At 40.7% G+C, this 19,827-nt stretch overlaps 1 protein-coding gene across 4 annotated transcripts in view; it reads left to right on the top strand.

The window, feature by feature from the left end:
- The window catches only part of ATXN10 (ataxin 10), a 96,890-nt gene that overhangs the window by 846 nt on the left and 76,217 nt on the right, over positions 1–19,827 (top strand). For 3 of the 4 annotated variants that reach the window (XM_042050688.1, XM_042050690.1, XM_042050691.1), the window contains exons 2-3: positions 5,432–5,623; positions 7,103–7,185. In XM_042050688.1, the coding sequence (XP_041906622.1) occupies positions 5,432–5,623; positions 7,103–7,185 (275 nt within the window). Of the gene's footprint in view, positions 1–2,103; positions 2,245–5,431; positions 5,624–7,102; positions 7,186–19,827 lie in introns of all 4 variants that reach the window. The other variant, XM_042050689.1, reaches the window with a different exon arrangement.

Genomic DNA, 19,827 nt, shown 5'->3' on the forward strand with positions numbered 1-19,827 from the left:
ATCCATCTGATCAACTTGGTGCCTCCTCTGAAATCTCTCCAACAGCTCTAGTCCTTCCTGTGCTGGGCTCCCCGGGCTGGAGGCAGCTCTGCAGGTGGGCTCTCAGCAGAGCAGGGCAGAGGGGCAGAACCCCCCTCCCCTGCTGCCCACGCTGGGGGCTCAGCCCAGCACGGGGGGGTTCTGGGTCCCAGCACACACAGCCAGGGCATGTCCAGCTCTCACCACCAGCACCCCCAAGTCCTTCTCCCAGGGCTGCTCCATCTGCTCACCCCCAGCCTGGATTGATCCCAGGGGCTGTCCCAACCCAGGTGGCCTCACGAGCACTTGGTCTTGAACCTCATGGGCTTCCCATGGGCCGTTTCTGGGGCTTGTGGTGCCTTTCTGGGCAGACATATTAGGTGGGATGTAGCTGTGGGAGTAGCTGCTCAGGGAGAAAAAGCCATGGAAGCCCTGCAGGGCGTGCAGAAGTGGGTAAGATGTGCCTGTGCGAGGCCCTGCTGGGCAGCAGTCTCATTCCCATGTGAGGTCAAAGCTTTGCGATGAGGGTGGTGGCTGTGGGCCTTGGGGACAGAGGGCATGTACTGTGTGGCAGGATGGGCTGCGCTGGCTTCACTGGGAGGAAAGGTTGGATGCCCCTCAGTAGGTTTAAGATAAGTAAAGACAGAATGGGGCTACTGGAGAAACGGGGCTGGTATGGAGCATTGCAGTGCCTGTAAGATCAGGGAGACCTCTGCAATACCACACAGCACTGTTGGCTTTGGCAGAGGCTGGGCTTGCAGAGGTTCAGCTGGGAGACTGGGGTTAGAGGAATGGGTTTTGCCCTTCCTGGAAGGAGGGAGAAGGCACAGCTTGGTGGGAAGCTTGTGCTTACTCCTAACAGTAGTTGTTTGAAGGTCTTGACCTGAGAATGAAGAAATCAGACTTAAGCTTGGTGTAAAATTCTGCTGGTGTTTTGTTTTGATTGTGTAAATTCACAGTGCGGTTTTGTTTTTAAATCCACATTTAAAAGTTGGGGGCGAGGAGGGAAGATGTACCTACAAATATTTTTTTGTGATCTCTGTGGGTGCAGGAGACCCAGGAGACCTTCTGGTGTTCATCTCGGTTCCCTGGAAAGAAGGGAGCACCTGTACAAATTCTGGGCTTACAGGCTGTTGCTTTCTCTGCCTTGCTACCTGAAACTTCTGCCACTGTGTTTGAAAGAGGAGTAGATATTCCCCAAAACAGCCAAGTTTTGTGGGTACAGGTGGGCTGAAAGAGAGACACTGTAGTTGTCCTTCCAGAAGCACAAAGCTGTAGCATTACCTTACATCCCATAGGATGTGGCAAAATGGGTCTAGGAGCAGCTCTGGCAAAAAATTTGCTAGCTCTGGCAAATCCTGTCGTTGGTGCTGTTGAATCACAAAAACACAACCCAATGGATGTTTTGAGTTTGAAGTTGTGATATTTAGTGACAATTCTTTTGTTATTACAGGACTGTTCAGTGTTTGTGGAAACAAAATACATTAAAAATGTGAGTTCTGGTGTTCTGTAACTCAGAAAGAAATAAAGTGAGGCAACAATGCCCCTACTATGAGACCATGATGTGGAATTTGGGAGACTTGCATGTGTGATATAATTTGAGGCTTCCAGTGCTTTTAATTGATGTCTTTATGCTTCCTTTTCTAAGCTACAAAAAGAAGAAAATTGTTTTATTCTGTTCCTGGGAATGTTGTGAGGATAAGTACTTTAAAGGCTTTTTTAGGAACTCTGCTTACAGGACTGGAGTTGTGCAAGTACCTAAGACTTAGAGTGGAAATACAGAATTGTAAATTTGTGGATTGTTTGCATAGTTGCTGAGCAATTTCATGATTTTTTGGAGCCCTGGTCTTTTGAACAGGAGTTCATTACTGTTTTTAACTTTGTGTTCATTACAGTGGTATCTTGTAGAGTTTCTGTTTTTAACAATTAAACAGGTCTTACAAGGAGTGACAGTAATCTTCCTTTTGGCATGGGTACAGGAATTCTGACTGTTTGTTTTGACTTAGTAAGAAATTGTGCATGTCTTTCTTGTCCAAGAGCTGGGCTGCTGTACCTTTGCTTCTGCTTCCTTTTGTGTTCCTGCAGAACTTGATGTGGAAATGAAGGACAGGTAACAATAACAAATTGTGGAGCTGCTGTGTTAGGCAACTAGACACAGGAAACAGGAGTTTGTGGAATATCCACAAAGCAGTTCTGGATGGATTTCAAGGCCTGTTACAATGCAAGGTATTCTTTTAATCTAAAATCGACTTAGCAGGCTCTTACGTAGTTTTGTAAATTAAAAATTTTATGGAAGGAAAATGTTTTCCATTTCAAAAATACATTTTAAATATTTGTAGCTGCTACTTTTGTCTTTATGTGAATCTTTGTTGTACTGCTGGAAAAAGATTATTTTTTAAAAACTGTTTGTAAGCATTGCTGTGGAACAGTTGTCTGAAGTCAGTCTTGACTGGTTTCTTAACATCAGCTAAATATTTTCTGCCATTCTTGCTAATTTGAGGATATTTTATTCATAAAGACAGTTTTCAATAAAATTCCATTACAGTACACACTCAAATTGCAGTGCTATTAGAATGCTTAGGTACAAGAGTCACATGTAAGTTTTCTTGGAACAGAATCCTGCTTTATCAAACAATGTTTATGCCAGTCTTTGTTCATTTGGAATATCTTCTGCTTGCTCACTTAGGCTTTGAGATTCGATTTCTGCCTGGAATGATCTGGCTTGAGCATTCTGGATTTTCTTTCATAGTGTTCAAGAGATAGATTTGGTTTTGGTCTCTCCTGAGTGATGTGAAAAAATCCACATCTCCTTCCACATTTACAGTGAGGACAGACATTTCCTTGTGTACCCCAGACTTGCTCCATTAGAACACAAGGTTTTCATCTTTGTATTTTACTGGAAATGTCTGCACTCTTTTCTTACTTTCAATCTAATTCTAAAAGAAAAATTGTCACAGCAGCTCAGCATGCTTCTGATCCAGTGTCTGACTAAAAGTTCTGTTCTGCTGCGTAGCTCTGCCAGGAGAGTGAAGCTTTTCCAGCACAAGAATAACTGTAAGGTGTCCTTTTACCTATGGAGTCACAAAAATGTGCACAAAAGTTCTGGCTTCTTTAATTTCTCTTTTACCAATTTAAATAAGGGGATGTTGAGCAGTAGTATGTCTTGCCCTGACCATTGGGTTCTGTATTTTGCAGTTGGGTCAGGAAATGACTGGTTTCATGGGGTAATCTGACAAAAGGCATAGGCTGATACGAAGGAAACTACAGTGGGCTCAGTGGTTGTATTTTAGAGTAACATCAGCGTTTAAGAACTCAGAACAGCTAATGGTTCTGCTCAATGTAGAAAGCACTCCCTGGCTGGGGGTACCTTACCAGACTGTAGCTCTTCTGACGTTTAGAAAAACTTGTCTCTGGTGCATTTCCCATGGGGACTGTGGTACGTCAGCCACTGAGTGTTCTTTTGGCACATCATGAAGTGTCAGGAGCTGCACTGCTTCTTATAAGTTGAAGGTTCAAGTTCCATGAATATATTTTCTTCGGTCTTGAAACCAAAACCAAATTCCAAACTTTCTTTCTGGTTATGCAAGCTCCACTGTTTTCTTTATTTTATAACTGAGGGCCAGCTCTGCTTTTGGTCTTTGTTTTTTGTGCCTCTTTGGTATTTTCCCTTCAGTATTGCACCACTGTAAAATGTAGCTTCTTCCCCATAGCTTTCAGTGATGAAGTGGTGGGTTTTTTCATGTTTCAGTGTAGATGGAGAATGTGTAAATATACTGGTTTTGATCAACTGTGAGGTTGCAGTATAAAATACTTTCTAGAGATCTGAAACCTGATGTTGCAGCAATTTAGTGATGTTAGTGTACATTGTTGTAGCTCTTACAGCACTCTCCCTTCTTTGTAAGTCTCCTCCACGCCCTAATAGATGTCGATATTGGAGGCACTGTACTGTCAGTAAGATGTAGCCTAGCATAAAAGTGTCACTATTGGAGCAACAAATCTGATAAGGGACTTAGAAAATGTAAACTGTGAGTAAAGACTACGAGAGTTTTGTTAAGTGTAGGAAAGAAAACATGGCAGGAGCAGAAGTGGGAAATAATGTCTCCAGACACATCTAAGGGTGTGCTTAGGGACAGGCTAGATTGGCAGCGTTTGGTTAATGTTGGGCTTGATGATCTTAAGGGTCTTTTCCAACCTCAGTGATTCTGTGGTTTGATTTATGGACATGATCACTTACGAAAGAGAATTTCTAGTTGTGCAAATGTGTGGGCATTTGAGTGAGCAGCAGAATGCAGGTAATGCTATCACCCAGTAGTGGTTGATCAAGAGATTTTTTAATTTTCCTTTAGAAGGAGTTTTCTGTGTGAAAATTTTATTTAATGCTACTTTACATTTCCTCTCATCTCACTTTTTCTGTTTGATCTTGAGTACATGACAAGTCTTTTTAAGGTTCAAGGAGGCTGCACGTGGATTTCCTTTTCCTGACCCTGGTCAGAAGTACTGGATGAGCAAATTTATTGAACTTCTCTGTAGCAATGCCATAAACACTCTCTGGTGTGGCTTCTCTCCACCAGCATGTGGTATCAGAACTGAGTTAGCAACATTTGTCATGTGTTGCCCTCATCTCTTTTGTGGACATAAAATCAGGGCAGATTGTAGACCAATAGCTGTAGTTTGGAAATGTTGTTTATCTCTGTGAGACAGATCATCTGTAGATGTGTGTGTCAGTCCTGGGGAGGCTGGTGAATCTTCATGGAGCAGCAGCACCAGCTGTCATTCAGTCATACGGATTTCTGCAGATGCTTACGTTTGGTGGTGCTGTTTTCCTTGGTCTGGGTGCTCCAGCAAGTGGCCTGGTACCTTCTCTGTTGGGTAGTTGTCTGCTGAGGTGGGACAGAGTTGGCTTTTTCCCTTGACTTTGATTCACACACTTCAGAGTGGTGCTCGTGCAGCCACCAGCTTTCTCCATGACCTTTGTCCCTCTGAGGAAATCTGCAGCAGGCTGGAGCTTCTGAGTCTTCTGAAACATCTAATGCTGGACATCTAAACCGTGTTAATTAACTAAAACTATTCCTCTTAAAGCAGTATGCAGTGTCATGTATAAACCTGCCAGCTAGATGCATTAGGGAAAATTGTTTTCTTCCTTTTCATTAAAATTCTGGAGAGCTGTTGAAAAGTCATGAGGAATATTAAGGCAACATAACTCTCCTACAGCCCCTTTCCTGCAAAGGCTGTGAGGATTGTGTGATGTATTTTGTTCTTCCTACCTGGAAGACTATGAGTAGTTAAATACTTTGAATAGTTAAAGATTGCTGCAGAAACATCTTTGGGTTTACAATAAGAATTGTCAATGTCATAGGCTTTTTGGTAGCAGTGCCTTTTTATTTTTTCTTCACCACAAATTTATGTGTTTCAGAGAAACAGCAAAAGAAAGTGTATTTCGGGATGTCCTGGAAATCCTGACAAGCACCTCAAGTACCATTGAGCAGGCCTGTAAGGGTTCCTGTGGACTAGCAGATCTTGACACCTGCCTGCTGCTCATAGCAGAGTGCTTCAGATGTCTGAGGAATGCCTGTGTTGAGTGTGCCAAGAATCAACATGTCATGAGGTACAGTTATGATCCCTTTTAGCCCATACCAAAATACCACCTTCTGATGTCTGTGTGGTTTTAAAAAAGAGATTCTTATTTTACACTGCTGTGTTAGTAGATTTATTAACTGGCATTTCCTGCTTGATGCAATCACTTCAATTCAAATGTGCAAGAAACAAAAACAGCTGACCTATTTGTAGGTCAGTTTGGGACTCTGCTCAGTAATAGAACAAAGTGTTTGGGTCCATAATATGAGTTGATTACACAAATGAAATAAGCCTATTGGAAGCCTGACTGTATAACTATCCTTTTTTTTCCTCTTTCTCTAATTTTTTTATAACATTATGAATAAGTAAATAGTCTTAGTAATCAGTTACAGGATTAGCATGTCTTTTAAGGTTTATTTAGATCTGTCTGGCTTTCCTGGCAGCACACAGCATGTAGAACTGTGCGTGTTAATCCTGATACATATATACAGGCAAGTTGAGCTTAAAGGATATTAAATCAATCTGGCTCCTTAAGTTATTTAGCCTCTCTGTTGTTTGGTTGTGTCTGTTGCAACATTGAAGGGATACTTGTGATGCAATCTAGCTGTAGTTAGTGATGACCAGATAGTCTGGTTGATGTTTTTAAAAAACCCAACAAAATAGCAACAAACACTCTCCTTGCCCAGATGCCCCACGAGAACCCCAAACCAACCAACCAACCAACCAACCAACCAACCAACAAAAAAACCCCCCAAAGACTTGTCACGAGGTGGTTACAGCAAAGAATTATTGGGGACTACAGTCTTAAAAATTGTCTTCTTGGGATTTGTCAAATTTGATTTATTAAACTAAATGTAATTTTGACATGGGACCAAGTCTTAGTTTCTGTGCTGGGGCAGAATTCTGTTAATGCCACAGAAATTTCAGTGCAAATCATTCTGAGAGTCTACCTATGATTCGATTCCTCTTCACTGGAGAAAGGATAAATGATTACTTGGCCTTCTCTGCTTCTCTCTGAGAGCTGTGTATGTTTCCCTTTGAGCTGGCCCTATTGTTTTTTCGGTGACTGTCACTAATTGCTTTGTTGGCATTGAAACTACTCCAAGTTTATTATGAAGTAAAATATATGACTCTTGTTCTGGATGCTTGACCTCCAGACAAAGCAAAGTTTTTACACAAATACAGCTGTTTAAATTACAGGAATAGCTTGCTAATATTTAATGTTTGATAGGAAGAATAGCAAAAAGGGAGGAAGGGGTACTTAGCTCTGAAGGTTCTGTGCCCAAAATTGGTAAAATGCAGGATGATGCAATAAACCCCTTTGATTTGCTTCTGATGGTCATAATGTGGCTACTGATAGGCAGGCAGTAACATAGGAGAAACTGATTTTTGTTTCAGAGGTTCTGAAGATGCTAAAGATTTCCTGTTAACTTCGAAAAGCCTTTTAAATTTTTTTGAGTGTATTTCTTATCAAGTGAATTATTGTGGTTTTTTCCCAATTTAATAATAGGCACTTGGGTCTCATCTCTACATCTGTCCATTTGATAAAGTTGCTTCATGGAATACAAATCAAAGAAGAATTGTTACTGACTGGTAAGGTTGGGGATTTTGTTAAATGTATAGCCTGCACTGTATTTTTTTACATGGGGGCAGTATGATGTCACTTTACTGATGCATTTGTTTTATAAATAAACTTAATTCTTTCTTGAATTGCAGTTAAGAATTGGCCCTCTCTTAGACTGCTAGGAAAAGGTCTCAGCCTCAAGTCTAGTTCAGCTGTATTTTCACTGAACTCTTTCTTGTCGATTGCTAAAGGAAAGATATGTGGAAACTCTTTAATATGAAGCAGGATATTTGGTTTTATGAAAGGAAAAGTTCCTATAGTACCTCCATTCAAAATACATTCTGCTGTTTACTCTTTTTATTTGATCTGCAAACATAATAAAATGAACCTCTTTTTTATTTTGATGATACTTAAAATAATTTATCTGATTCCAGGAAGAAAATTTTGTCTGTGACTTTTTAAAAATTATTTTTAGTTTTCATTTGTGTACCAGGGTTGCTGGCCAGCCAGGATGGTATCTGCCAAGAATTAAGTACTGATTTGAGTAGTGTTCATGTTTCCTTAACAGATGAGTTTTTCTTTTGATGCAGTGAAGAGAAAATGTGACTGTTACCTGTCCTCCCTAGTGGTAGTTATCGTTACTCATTTCACTGGATATTAAGGCATTTTCAATAATTCTCCTCACAATCTGTGTTTTCCAGTGTGTACGTGTGGGGTTTTACACAGTGGACTTCCAGTTGTGACTGTCTGTGGCTGCAGACAGTAAAGAATGTTTGTTTTCTTGTGCTTCTTTTATTTCTTTTCACTCCTGTTCCTCAGATGAGGTTTTTTACTGGGTTTCTGCAGCTGCTTTTCTGTCATTTTGTGGAAGCAGGTGGAATGACTGTCATACAGTAACTTACCCTCAAACACCTTTATGAAGCTGTGAGGGAGCAATGAAGTTCAGAAGACTGGTTTCCTTTTGCTGCTACATTTGGCTCAAAATGAAGCTCTGCAGGCATGTGAGGGTATTGTGCTTAAGCCAGGTTGACTCCTGGACCTGTTGCTGGAATCTTGCTGCCAGGGAAGGGTTGGTGATGCCAGCACAGCCCTTCAGTGTGGGAGGAGCCAAACTATAAGCTTTGTGGGTGGCAGAAAGAGGGCCTGGTCAGTGGCCGTAAAGAGGAGGAAGTGATGGCACACAGGGGTGACTTTCAAGCCATGTTACAGGAAGGACTGGGAAAGGTCATGGAGGGCAAGAGTGTCCTGCACCACAGTTGTGAACTGCTTTGCAGACCAGCAAGATAAAAGGAAAAGTGATGGGAGCCAAAATGTTGCTTCTCTCCAGCCTGTCACTGTCCCTGCTGGGGCCTTGGACAGCAGTGGGCTCAAAAAGCTGTACTGGGAAAATGGGCTTGCCACCTTCAGCCCACTCAAAGCATCAGGAATTGTGGTTTAAGAGTGCCACCTGCCAGAGGTGTTGCCCCATGCCTGCAGCAGAGGGAGCAGGATGTGCCTGTTGTTGGATACAGGCATGGCCTGTGGTCTCTGCTTTGGCTTCATGGCTGCTGGCCCATCCTTGCTGGGCTGTCACATGTGTGTGCTGTTCTCTGCTCATGGGTTTGAAGAAGAAGAGGGAATGCTATTGAGCAAAAAGCAAAGGGGGTAAAACCCAGTAATTTGATTAATCTGCTTCAGGCAATTTTCCCTAGCCAGCGGATGGTGTAAAATCTCTGTTTATCAACATTGAACGTAAGGGTGGCATTGACAAGACAGTTTTCAGGATTTCGGTAAAAGTTGTTTTGTGACTGTTACTCTACAAAGCCATTTAGTAAATACATCTGAGTTACAACCAAGATTTGCTGTATTGGCCCAGGATAGGTGGTTCATTTGATGCTGTAAGTAGCGCTGATCTCCTTGGGGAACCTCTGCAATGAGCATGGCTTATGTGTTCCACCTGTGTTAGTACAACAACAAAAAATTGTAGACAAGCAAGTGTTGCTAATTCCTTGCTGAGTGATCTGATGAACTTTGTTCTAAGTGGAAATTAATGTAGTGCCTGGAGCACCAGTTCCTTCTGCAAGGTTTACCTCAGAAGTTAACAGTTAAATTTTACTGGATTATTGGTTGTACCAAAGCAAATTGCTAAATTGGACTTGGATAGCACTGTTGAAACAAAAAGAGACCCATGAAATTAGTAAATGGTACTGTGTTTATTAACTGTAACTGTTTCATGATTCTCCTCATGTTTCATACAGGAAATCAGGTCACAGGGCTAGAGTAGCATGTGTATTTTGTTCTTGCAGATAATTAGGTGTTAAGTGGAGTATTTCAAGTTGTTCATTTGAGTATGTATCATTTCCTCCCTCAAATGGCTGCTTGGATTGGATGATCCCTCTTGGTGCCTGTGTATATTCTTAAGGTTTTTAAAGTACCTTCATGTTGCTTCCATAGCAACAAAGCCCAAGGAAGAGGAGGTAATGCTGTACTGCAGACTGAACAGCACTAAATGTTTCAGATCATGTTCCTGTGAAAAATTCCCAAAGCAAATCATTGTAGGCTGAATAAACTTGAAGTTCCAACATTATCATATTTACAAAGACGAGATTGAAAATTCTTTCTGCAGACTGAAAAATTCATTTAACCTGGCTGTGGCATGTTTGCACTCTTATCCATTGGTAGCTGTTAAGACTAGTAAGTGAGTGCTGTGGTAATTTTTGTAAGAAAGTTCAGTGTAGTACAATTTCAAATGGATAAAACCAGAAGTGAAATAAAAGTATATATTTTTTGGCCACTGCTGTGACCAGTGTGATGGTTAAGGGAGAGGGCATGATCAAAGCAACAAAAAAGGAGGTATTGTGCAAAGTGGTATGACTGAAAACTGTTGCTAATATTTATTTAAATAAATTCAGCCTCCTTTGTATCCTCTCTGCTAGGAGTAATACTTCAAAATAGTTGTCCAGGGGTTTTATACATGGTTAATTGGGTTCAGTTCAGTATATTTGCTGAAACAACTCTACTGCATGTTTTCACCATATATCACTTCTTTTTGTTAATGCTTTAAAAATGAGATAAATTCCTGTATGCTTGTAATACTTATCCCAGCCAGCTGTGGAAAAAGCTGTTGTTTTGAATATGTGATATGGCATCCAGACAATGGACCAGAATCCTTGAAGGAGAGTTAGAATGTTTGTCCTGAAATAGCTCTTTGAAACTTCAGGTAGGTTGAAAAATAGTTAATTCATACATATGGCATTCAGAGATTGTCCAATCCCACCTACAAGCCAGCTGTCCCTGTAATAATAGTCTCCTTTCTTTTTAATACTTGCATTAAAAAAACACTAACATTTTTAGTCCTTTCTTTTATGGTATTTCTAAAGTTAGCTGTTTGTCCCCACATTTCCTCCCTGCTTACTTCCCCTATTACTTTGAGTTGAATTCCATGGCCTAGTTTCATTTCCCATAATTGCTTACATAGTACATCTGTGGTAATCTAAGACATTCCTAAAACTAATCTTTCTTACAGCTAACCTGTCTTGAGCAATATGTATTTTGTACTGCTTGGAAAAGGGAACCTGCTCTGAGGAGTTGCATGAAGAAGCCAACAGTTGGATGACTGCTGTTGGGGGTTCATAGGATCACAGAGTCACTGAGGTTGGAAAAGACCTCCAAGACCATCAAGTCCAGCCTGTGACTGATCCCCACCTTGTCACCCAGACCAGAGCACTGAGTGCCACATCCAATCCTTCCTTGGACACCTCCAGGGACAGGAACTTCACCACCTCCCTGGGCCATCCCTGGCATTGTCTGACCACATTTTCCATGAAGAAGTTCCTTCTGATGCCCAACCTGACCCTCCCGTGGCACAGCTTGAGGCCATTTCCTCTTGTCCTGTCCCTTGTTCCCCGTGAGCAGAGCCCTATGCCCCCCTGGCTGCCCCCTCCTGTCAGGGAGTTGTGGAGAGCTGGAAGGTCTCCCCTGAGCCTCCTTTTCTCCAGCCCTCCCAGCTCCCTCAGCTGCTATAGAATTTTTTGGTACAAAATGTTAAGAGCCTCTGTTCATGTCACAGGCACTGCTGGGGATCTCAGCCAAAATCCATGTCCAGATGTGCTGCCTGTTAAAGCAAGGTTTGGGGTGTTCTCTGCTCATAATTCTACAAAGTCCAGAAACTTTGGATAAATTGTAGTGGATGATAACCTTGAATCCTTGAACAGGAATTTGACCTTGCTTCCAATTTTCTGCAAAATGTCCAGGTGTAGTTAAACAGCTACAGATACTCTCTTCAGAACAGAATTTAAAGCATTCCTTTAAAATCAGTGATGAAAGATGACTCTATGTAAATTTTTAATACTGCGCTTATTATAGTAACTTGAGCATTTTCTGGTAGGATGTTCAGCAACATGAATATCATATGTCTAACACCTGTTCATGCTTCCTTTCATGAGGGAGGATGTGTGGGAAAATGTGTGATGTCTTATTTTAAACGTTTTTCAAGTACTACAAATGCCATGTTCTTACAAGGCAGCCATAAAAAATGTTCCTTGCTTTGAGCTTCTTTTCGTCCCCCCTGCCCCTTTTTTCTCTGTTTCCCTCTCCTCTTCCCTCTTTCCATTTTTCTGTCTTCCTTTTCCCTCTCTCCCTTTTTCTCTTCATTTTTGTCTCTTCTTTTTTCTCTCCCTTTCTTCCTCTGTCCCCTTTTTATTCTGTCTTCTTTCTTTCCTCTCTTCTTTCTTTCCTCTGTCCTCCTTTTTTCTCTGTCCTATTTTTCTCCTCCTTTTTCTCCTCTCTCTTCCTATTTTCCTTTATCCTCCTTTTTTTCTCTCTCCTTTTCTGCCACTTTTATTTTCTCTCTCTTCTGTCCACCAGGATCATTTATCGTACCATGGGTTCAGCTTCAGTCGATGTTGTTGAACTACTCCAGCTGTTTTGGACTTGATCAGTTCTCATGCATATTTTTCTTTTAGCTAATGAAAAGCCAGTTGCTTTTGACCCATTGGTGCTTTATCAGTTGCTCATGGTCTGGGAAGAAAGTGCCTTGTGAAGTGTGTTTTAATTCATCAGTGTGGAAGAGACACACTCTGCAGAAGAGAGAGCAATTAGTACCCTTTGAATTCAGAATGCTGTATAAGTAAAAATATCACTCCTTCATAGACACTAAAAATAGATTTTAAAAATAGGGGTGTGCACATGCTTCAGAAATGAGATGTAAGGGACCTAGGCCTATCTATAGCTTCCAGAGATTGTTTCTTGCAAAAGCCAAATGGGATGGAAGCATTTCATCTTTGATTAAGTAAGAAGACAAAAGCTCCCCTGAGGTCTGAAGAACATCACACAGCTGAGCAAAGAAGGATACTTGATTTCTTTGTAAGCTTTTGAAGGTGAAGACATGCTGGGTTTCAAAAGCCACTGAATATAAGCTGTAGGAGCTCATGTAGTACTAGAAAATCATGTTGACATTTTTTTAGGAGAGATCCCTGAAATTAAATGGCAAGAGGAAATAAATTTCCACCAGCTACCTGGGGTACCTTCTCCCTTCTAAAAAGTCGTTAATTTAAAGTAATTTTCAAAGGTTTACAGAAGGAGATATGTAATCAAATGTTTTTGTTTTTCTGAAGAATAGCATGACTAAAACAGGGTTAAATTGTTGTGTTTGCAAAAGTCTTCCTGACTTTTGCAAAATGGTTAAATACCAGTGAAGTGGTTTCTACTTTTTCAAGAGGGTGTAGGGGAAACAAAACTTTCAGTTCCATCCTTGCTCAGTGAAAAAAACCAGGAGATGTTTCTTTGCTCTGACCTTTTCCATTTCTGCACTCAAAGATTGGCAGTTTGGAATTACAGTGGAAAATCAAGGCTGGCTAATTTTGAAGGTACAGAAGAGCAGGGGAAGGTGACGCTACCTGCTTAGCACACTGAGTTGGTTTTCCTGTATTCCTTCTTAAATGAGCAGCCATGTGTCCTTAACTGTTTACTGTTTCTTGTCAATATTTATTTATCTCCTTATTTCTTCTCTTTCCCTAGAAGGCAGCAGTCCCCTTAAAAAGACTGTTTTGACAGTAGGAAAATGAGCTAGGAGTAAACACTTGGACTTTTTGGAATGCATTGGAGTGGTACCTTTGCAGAACCAGTGAGTAGAAAAATCTGGGCATTTAAGGCTTAGTTTGAAAATCTGAGCATTAGAGGCTTATGTACTGGCATTACAGGTTAACTACTTTTCACCTATTCTTGAAATTATTTGAAATGCTGGTCATTCAGCAAGGTCTTTTAAATCAACAGGAAGGAGAAACAGAGTGGTCAGTTATGGAACCTAAATGTTCTTTAATGAATGCCAATATTGACCAAAGGAATCACTCTCATCTTTTGTGCTTCCCTTTTATCTCTTGTCCAGTATTTTTAATTCTTCTGTTTTATTCTTTTAAAAATTGCATTTTGCTTTCACTTTTTTGTAGGCTTTAATAATGTTGCCCTGAATAGTTTCATTTCCAAATTACTGCTAATGTTTTCTATATAAAAAATAAATATTTTAAAGCATGCTTGGGAAATGTGATGGAACACACATAGTAACTTTTTGCTAGACAGACATCATAGCAGAGCTCACCCAGTGCATTTGGGAAACCATTGCCAAGTTTTATTGTATATAAGGAGAGGTCTGTAACTGCCTGAACAAGTGTCTTCTAAGGCTTGTTTATATGGATTTGGAAAAGGGGTAATTTCTAAATTGTGTCCTGGAGACTCTCATACACAATGGCTACTAAATTTAAACGAACAGGATTAAGGAAGAAAAGTTAATCTTTCCTCTCTTCCTACATCAGTGCCCCATATATTTATCTGTGAAGGAGAAGGCATACTGTTTTGCTGGGGATCTTGGGGGTTTTGTGACCAAATACAGTAAATTACTGTGCTGCAGATTTTTTTGTACAAGTCATGTTACTTGCTGATCTATGTGGAATGAGTGAGTGGCTATAAAACATGAATCATTTTACCTGTCATACAGTCATCATGAACTCTTAATAGGTGACATTCTCAATTTAGGTTCACATTAGCTTTTCTTTTGAGGGAGAGGAAGAGGGAGAAAGCAGTTCCCACAGAGAGAGTGGACCTACAGTCCATGGGGTTAATTCCCAAAAAGCAGCATGAAAGGAACATGCCTCAGTTGCTTGGAAAAAAAGAGAATTTAAAAATCTGCACTCCCATTTATTTTTGTATTTGGGGTTTCCTTTTGCTTGCAGCTAGCATAATTAAAGCTACATATGTATTACAGCTTAAATAAACCAGCTGCTAACTTAAACAGACTTTTTTTAGACATAGGAATAAAGGACAGCCCTGACCTTAAGAGTTGCCAGTTTCCATGTGTGATCTTTGCTTTGTCTGTTAGGATTTTTGTATGGGGGATTGGTGCCAATACTTTGCTGCCACTGTTAAAATAAAAACTATAATTACATTGTCAAAATAATATTTATAGTATTTTCGTGGAATAATTGTGGGAGTGTGACGAATATATTATACTCATCAAACTTTTATGTAAACATAAGCTTGAGTTTTTTATTTGAGTTATTGGTGTTGTTTTTGGCCTTTGTGTTTTTCCAATCTGTAAAAATAATATTGGGATTTTCATGGTCTCTAGCATTTGCAGAGTGTGTGCCCTAACAATCAGTTGATACACTATCTGGTAGGAGTAAACTGCTAGTTGCACTTGTATTGGGATTTTGGTTTCATGTTTCCATAGCTTAAGAAAGTCCTCTGTTTTTTTAAGTTTTGCTATCCCCTAATTATTATAGCTCAGAGCATTTTACAGCTTTACCAAACAGGAAAGTTTTAAGTAATTGGTTTGTTCTTTTGTACCGTTTGGTGGGGGTTTTTTTGTTGGTTTTGGTTTTTTTGTTGTTCTTCCTTTGTGTTTAGCTTTTTTTTTTTCTTTTTCTTTTTTTTTTTTTTAATGAATCTGAGTTCCTCTTAAAAGTGAGTGCGAGCATCTCCCAGAAATATCTATGGTAAGAAGCAATTGTGAGGTTTTCTAGCAATAGGCAGTTGTCCCTTGGCTAAAGGTTAAAGGTACAGGCAGAACTTGCTGCTGTGCAGTGGGAAGTTACCAGATGCACAGATTCTCCAGTCCTGCCCTATACTGCAGTTTAACAGTAACTGTACAACTGTTCTGTCTCTGCTGTGTTTTGGTGAATATTGCCACAGATTTTTAATGAACTGTCTTCAGAACACCTACAGCAAGGGTTCCAGCTGTGCAACTTCACGTTCCCAAAGGCTGTCAACCTGATGCAACCTGCTGTGGGCAAGAATGTTCTCTTGGTTCTCGTAGGTTGGTCCAAAATTCATTGAAGGCTGTGGAAAGACTCTGATTTGCTTGGGTCTTGGTTCGGGTCATTGTTCCAAGGCTTTGTGATTTGGCCTTTTTGCAGAAACTCCAAAATAGGGAGCCAACCTTTACACTGCTTCCAGCTGTCTACAGAAGGAAAAGAGCCAAATCTGGACCAAGAGCACTCAGACTGATGAGTTGTCCTGAGTTAGCAAATACAGAATTCTCTTTAGCTCTTGTGCATGTAGTACTGGCCCTGCCTGCAGTGATTAGCTCCCCGTTCCCTGGGAGTCCCACACTTTGGATCTTGTGCAGTGCGTACAGCCACAGTTCCCTGTGCCCTGCAGGTGTGGGGTATTTGTGTATATTTGTGTGAAACAGCAGGAACTGAGATTTTGAGTAAATGCCAGTGTTACCAGTGTTTTCAACCTGACGTGTCTGTGTAGTGTTGGCTATGACTTCTGGTATAAATATGGGAACTTGACACAGGCCTTAATTTCTTTGGTCGGTTTATAACACTTGGAGTGGAGTGGGATTTGAGAGAGTTTAAATCCACTGAAGAAGGGCATTGTAGGATCCATTGTAGGACCAGGGATTCTACTTAAATGCAACACTTTCTTATCTTAATGGCAAAAAAAAAATGGAAGAGGGGGTGGGGCTTCCAACTTCCAGCAGGGCTTGGATCTTCAGTATTACAGGCAACTGTAGTTGTAGGCTCTTGTGTCCACATATAGTCAGCTCCAGTTTGCTGTCTTTATCCCTTACTAGTCCCATGGAAGACTCTCCTCTCATTTTAAAATCTTTTCCTGACTCTGGTCTAAATGTTCTACTGTTGGAATGCAGTGATTTGTGGTAGTGGGGTTTTTTTTCCTACTGTGGGCTTGATTCTCTCCTTGAGTCTTGTTGCTTCTGCAGTAAAGGTCTGATTTAGAATCACAGAATGGCCTGGGTTGGAAGGGACATTAAAGATCATCTTGTTCAACCCCTTGCCATGGTTCCACTATACCACGTTGCTCCAAGCCCCATCCAGCCTGGCCTTGGACACTTGCAGGGCTGAGGCAGCCGCAGCTTCTCTGGGCAACCTGTGCAGGGAACAATTTCTCCCTAATATCTCATCTAACCCTGCCTTCTGGCAGTGGGAAGCCATTCCCCCTCATCCTGTCAGGCCAGGCCCTTGTAAATAGTCTCTGTTTAAGCTGTGCTGAATTATTTTATGGCCTGTGCATATATGAGTATAAAAGTGTTTTATTGCAGCAAGTTGTGGAGGTACAATTTGAATTACAGACCAGATCCTGCCGAATGAGGTTTGCCTGTCAGGTACTGATGGCATAGGTGGCATTGGAAGCAGACTTTGAAATAGTGATTAAAAAGCTGGTGCTTTCCAGCAGTTTGATACTTCTTGTATTGATGATCAAAACTGTCCTTCTCATGGCACTCATGGAAAGATGTTTTGATTGCTGTACTGGGAGGCAGAGGCAGTGACTGTCTCAGAGTCAGTTTAAATAATTTTGCTCCTTCTAGGAGAGAGAGTAACCTGAGGAAATGTCCCTAAGTCAGAACAATTAGTAGGTCAGTGGGCTGCCCTGTGGGCTCCCCTGGTCTTGTTGCTGGTACAGCTTCTAGACAGTGTGTAGGGCTGGTTTGTTTTTGTCCTGCTCCTGCAATTGGGAAGCTTTCTAGCATAGCCTGCCAAGATGTTGCTGATTTATGCCGCATGCATAGTGGTTTTATAATGTGGACTGATATCCACTTGGAGCACAAAGGAAATAGGAGTTTGCTGATGTCTATTTAATTAGAATGGTTTCTGGTTACTTTGGTTGAGGCTTGAAATGAACAGTAATGCCTGTATTTCTGTGGATCTCTAAATACAGTGTTCTGTAAGTCCTTTCCTTCCTTGCTTGCTCTTTAGTGTCCCCTACACTACCCCAGTGAATAATGTCAGCAAGATTCATAATGAGGCAGGTTTCCATTCTACACAAATATATGTGAATCAAACCTTGCAGAAACATCTCTAGATTTAAGATGGTTGCCATGTTTTTTGCAGCAGGGACATTAGGATCTCAAGATAAAGGTGGGAAGAATGGGGCAAACAAACCTTTTAACTGCAGAGAGCTTCCTAAAGACAGAGCATCATAAATTTAATGCAGGGAGAAGAAGCTTAACTTTTTTCACGTGTGCTGAGAGGAAGAATCCCTTCTAAAGAGCCTCCCACAGAGGCCCAAGGGGTCTACAGTTTTTCCTCCAGGGAAAGTGAAGGTGGCAGGGGGATGGAAAGAAGCTAGAGGAAGATCTGGGCAGAGGGAACAATGGGAGGCATCTGTTGCCTATTGGGATAAAAATCCAAGTGGTTATAATTATGTAGGAGTTCATCATGTCATGCTCTCAACCGTTTGATTATCACTGCTGTGGCACAGCTTCCAGACTCTCCTCTGGTGGAAAAGCAGGAGTTGTCTAACCATGGCTTTCCAGACAAAAGCTACAAGACTTGTATTTCCTATCCTGCAGCATCCTTTTTTGCTAGCAGCTTTGGGCTTGGAGAGAAATGTGTCTCTCCTTTGCTTTTGTTGAGAGTTTTAGGGAATATTGCCAAGTTATGTGGGATTTCTGGAGGTAAGTTTGTGAGAGACATCAAGTTCTTCCCCTTTCTTCCATCCTCTGGGTATATACCACGTGTGGTACAAAAAGACATGGCAATGAGAAGAGGTAAGCTGCCTTTACAGGTATAAAGCTAAATGGTAAAATGGTAATGCCCAAAAAAAGGTTGATGATAAAACTGTTGCTGTACATTAATGTGGATATGCAAGTAAAGTGTAAGTTTCTTGTAATTCTGTGTTCCAAAAGGACTGTGGTCCATTTATTAGCCAGATACAGAATATAAATGGTACAAGGAAGTGGGGGGAAGTCTGGTACTCTTTCCACAGACTTACAGAAAAAGATGATTCAGCTTTTTTGAGGGAAAATATAAGCACTTCAGTGGAAATTTTGGGTTAAATCAAACAGCATGCTATCAAAAGTAATTGGAGAAATTTGTTCATAGTCTTGGTTAGTACTTTACATGTTAATAATTTTCTTCTTTTTTTTTTTTTCAGACCTGTACAAGGTATCATGTAGGAGGAGTGTGTCTCGCAGTCAGACACCAGTAATAATGCATAGTGGGTGGTCAAGTCCTCCTTATTTTTCTTGGTTTCCTGGCATGGTTTAAGCCCAGTTTGAGACTCCCCAGTACTTCAAACTTGCTCATTTCACTGCAGCAGGATCTTTAAAGAGACATTGCATTAGATTTAGGCTCAGCTTTTGGGCTGATTCAAGGACAAGATTTTACATCCTAATGTGTGCAGGAAGCTAATAAAGGCAGTTCCCAGGTCTGCAAGCACTTAAAAGTGTTTTACTTCACATAGGAGAGAAATCTCAGGCATGTGTTTTCGCTACTTGTGGGGATGTAACAGGAGGCCCGTTTCACATGCCTTTAGATTTTAATAGATAATTTGTTAAAGAAATGAGCGCAAGCCTCATTTATGTTTACTTTGTAAAAATTAAATGATGCAATTAAAATAACAGGAGATAAAGAAAATGGTTCTAATACTATATTTGATAAGCCTTATTAGCACTGTACGAATCAGAGTTGGCTTGAACCTGATCTCGTCAAAGGTCTGTCAAACTGAGTCTTTTCCTAGTAAATGCACAAGTAAGTTTTTCTTGAATGTCCCGTTACGAGACCTCGTTGGAACTTAATTTGCATCAGAGGCTAGTTTGATGTGTGGTCTGATGGTTTCTTCCAGCTCCCTTCTAATTTATTTGTAACTCCACATTTTTAATAGCATGGCAAGAATTTTACTTGCCTTTAAGTCAAATTCTCCTTTTAAGTCAGAACAAAGTGTTGATATTTTGCCTAGACATTTATCTTCCAAGAACACAAGGGTTGTCCAATCAGTGCACGTAATGTTCTGTTAAAATTAGAGTTGGCACTTCTGAAGGGAAAGAAAAAAAAATTAAGAGCATGACTTTGTTTCTGAAGTGGAGGAGATGGAGGGGAGGGGGAGCAGAAACTTACTAAACACAACATTCTTGGTATTCCACAGATGGTAAAAATGGGTTACTAGTCTGCACTGCAGCAAGTGCAGTAAGACCAAGGTGGAAATATAATAGGTAGCTAGACATTAATTTTATTTACAGCAATAAAATACTAAGTACTATTTTAATAACGTTAAATGACAGAACCCATATATGTATTGTACATTCAATTTCAGTAGTCTAGACAGATTGTTTTCCAAGGAAAATACATTTTCATCAGTATTTGTGGTATGATTCATGGTGGTGAAGAGGCAAATAACTCTATGACTGGAAGTTGCTTTAACTTGCAGCCACAAGGAAACAAGTCAATGACCGG

The sequence above is a fragment of the Corvus kubaryi genome, unplaced genomic scaffold (genome assembly GCF_017639235.1).
Source record: "Corvus kubaryi isolate FWS band 111438036 unplaced genomic scaffold, C.kubaryi_AGA036_p1.0 74, whole genome shotgun sequence".
NCBI lineage: Eukaryota > Metazoa > Chordata > Aves > Passeriformes > Corvidae > Corvus > Corvus kubaryi.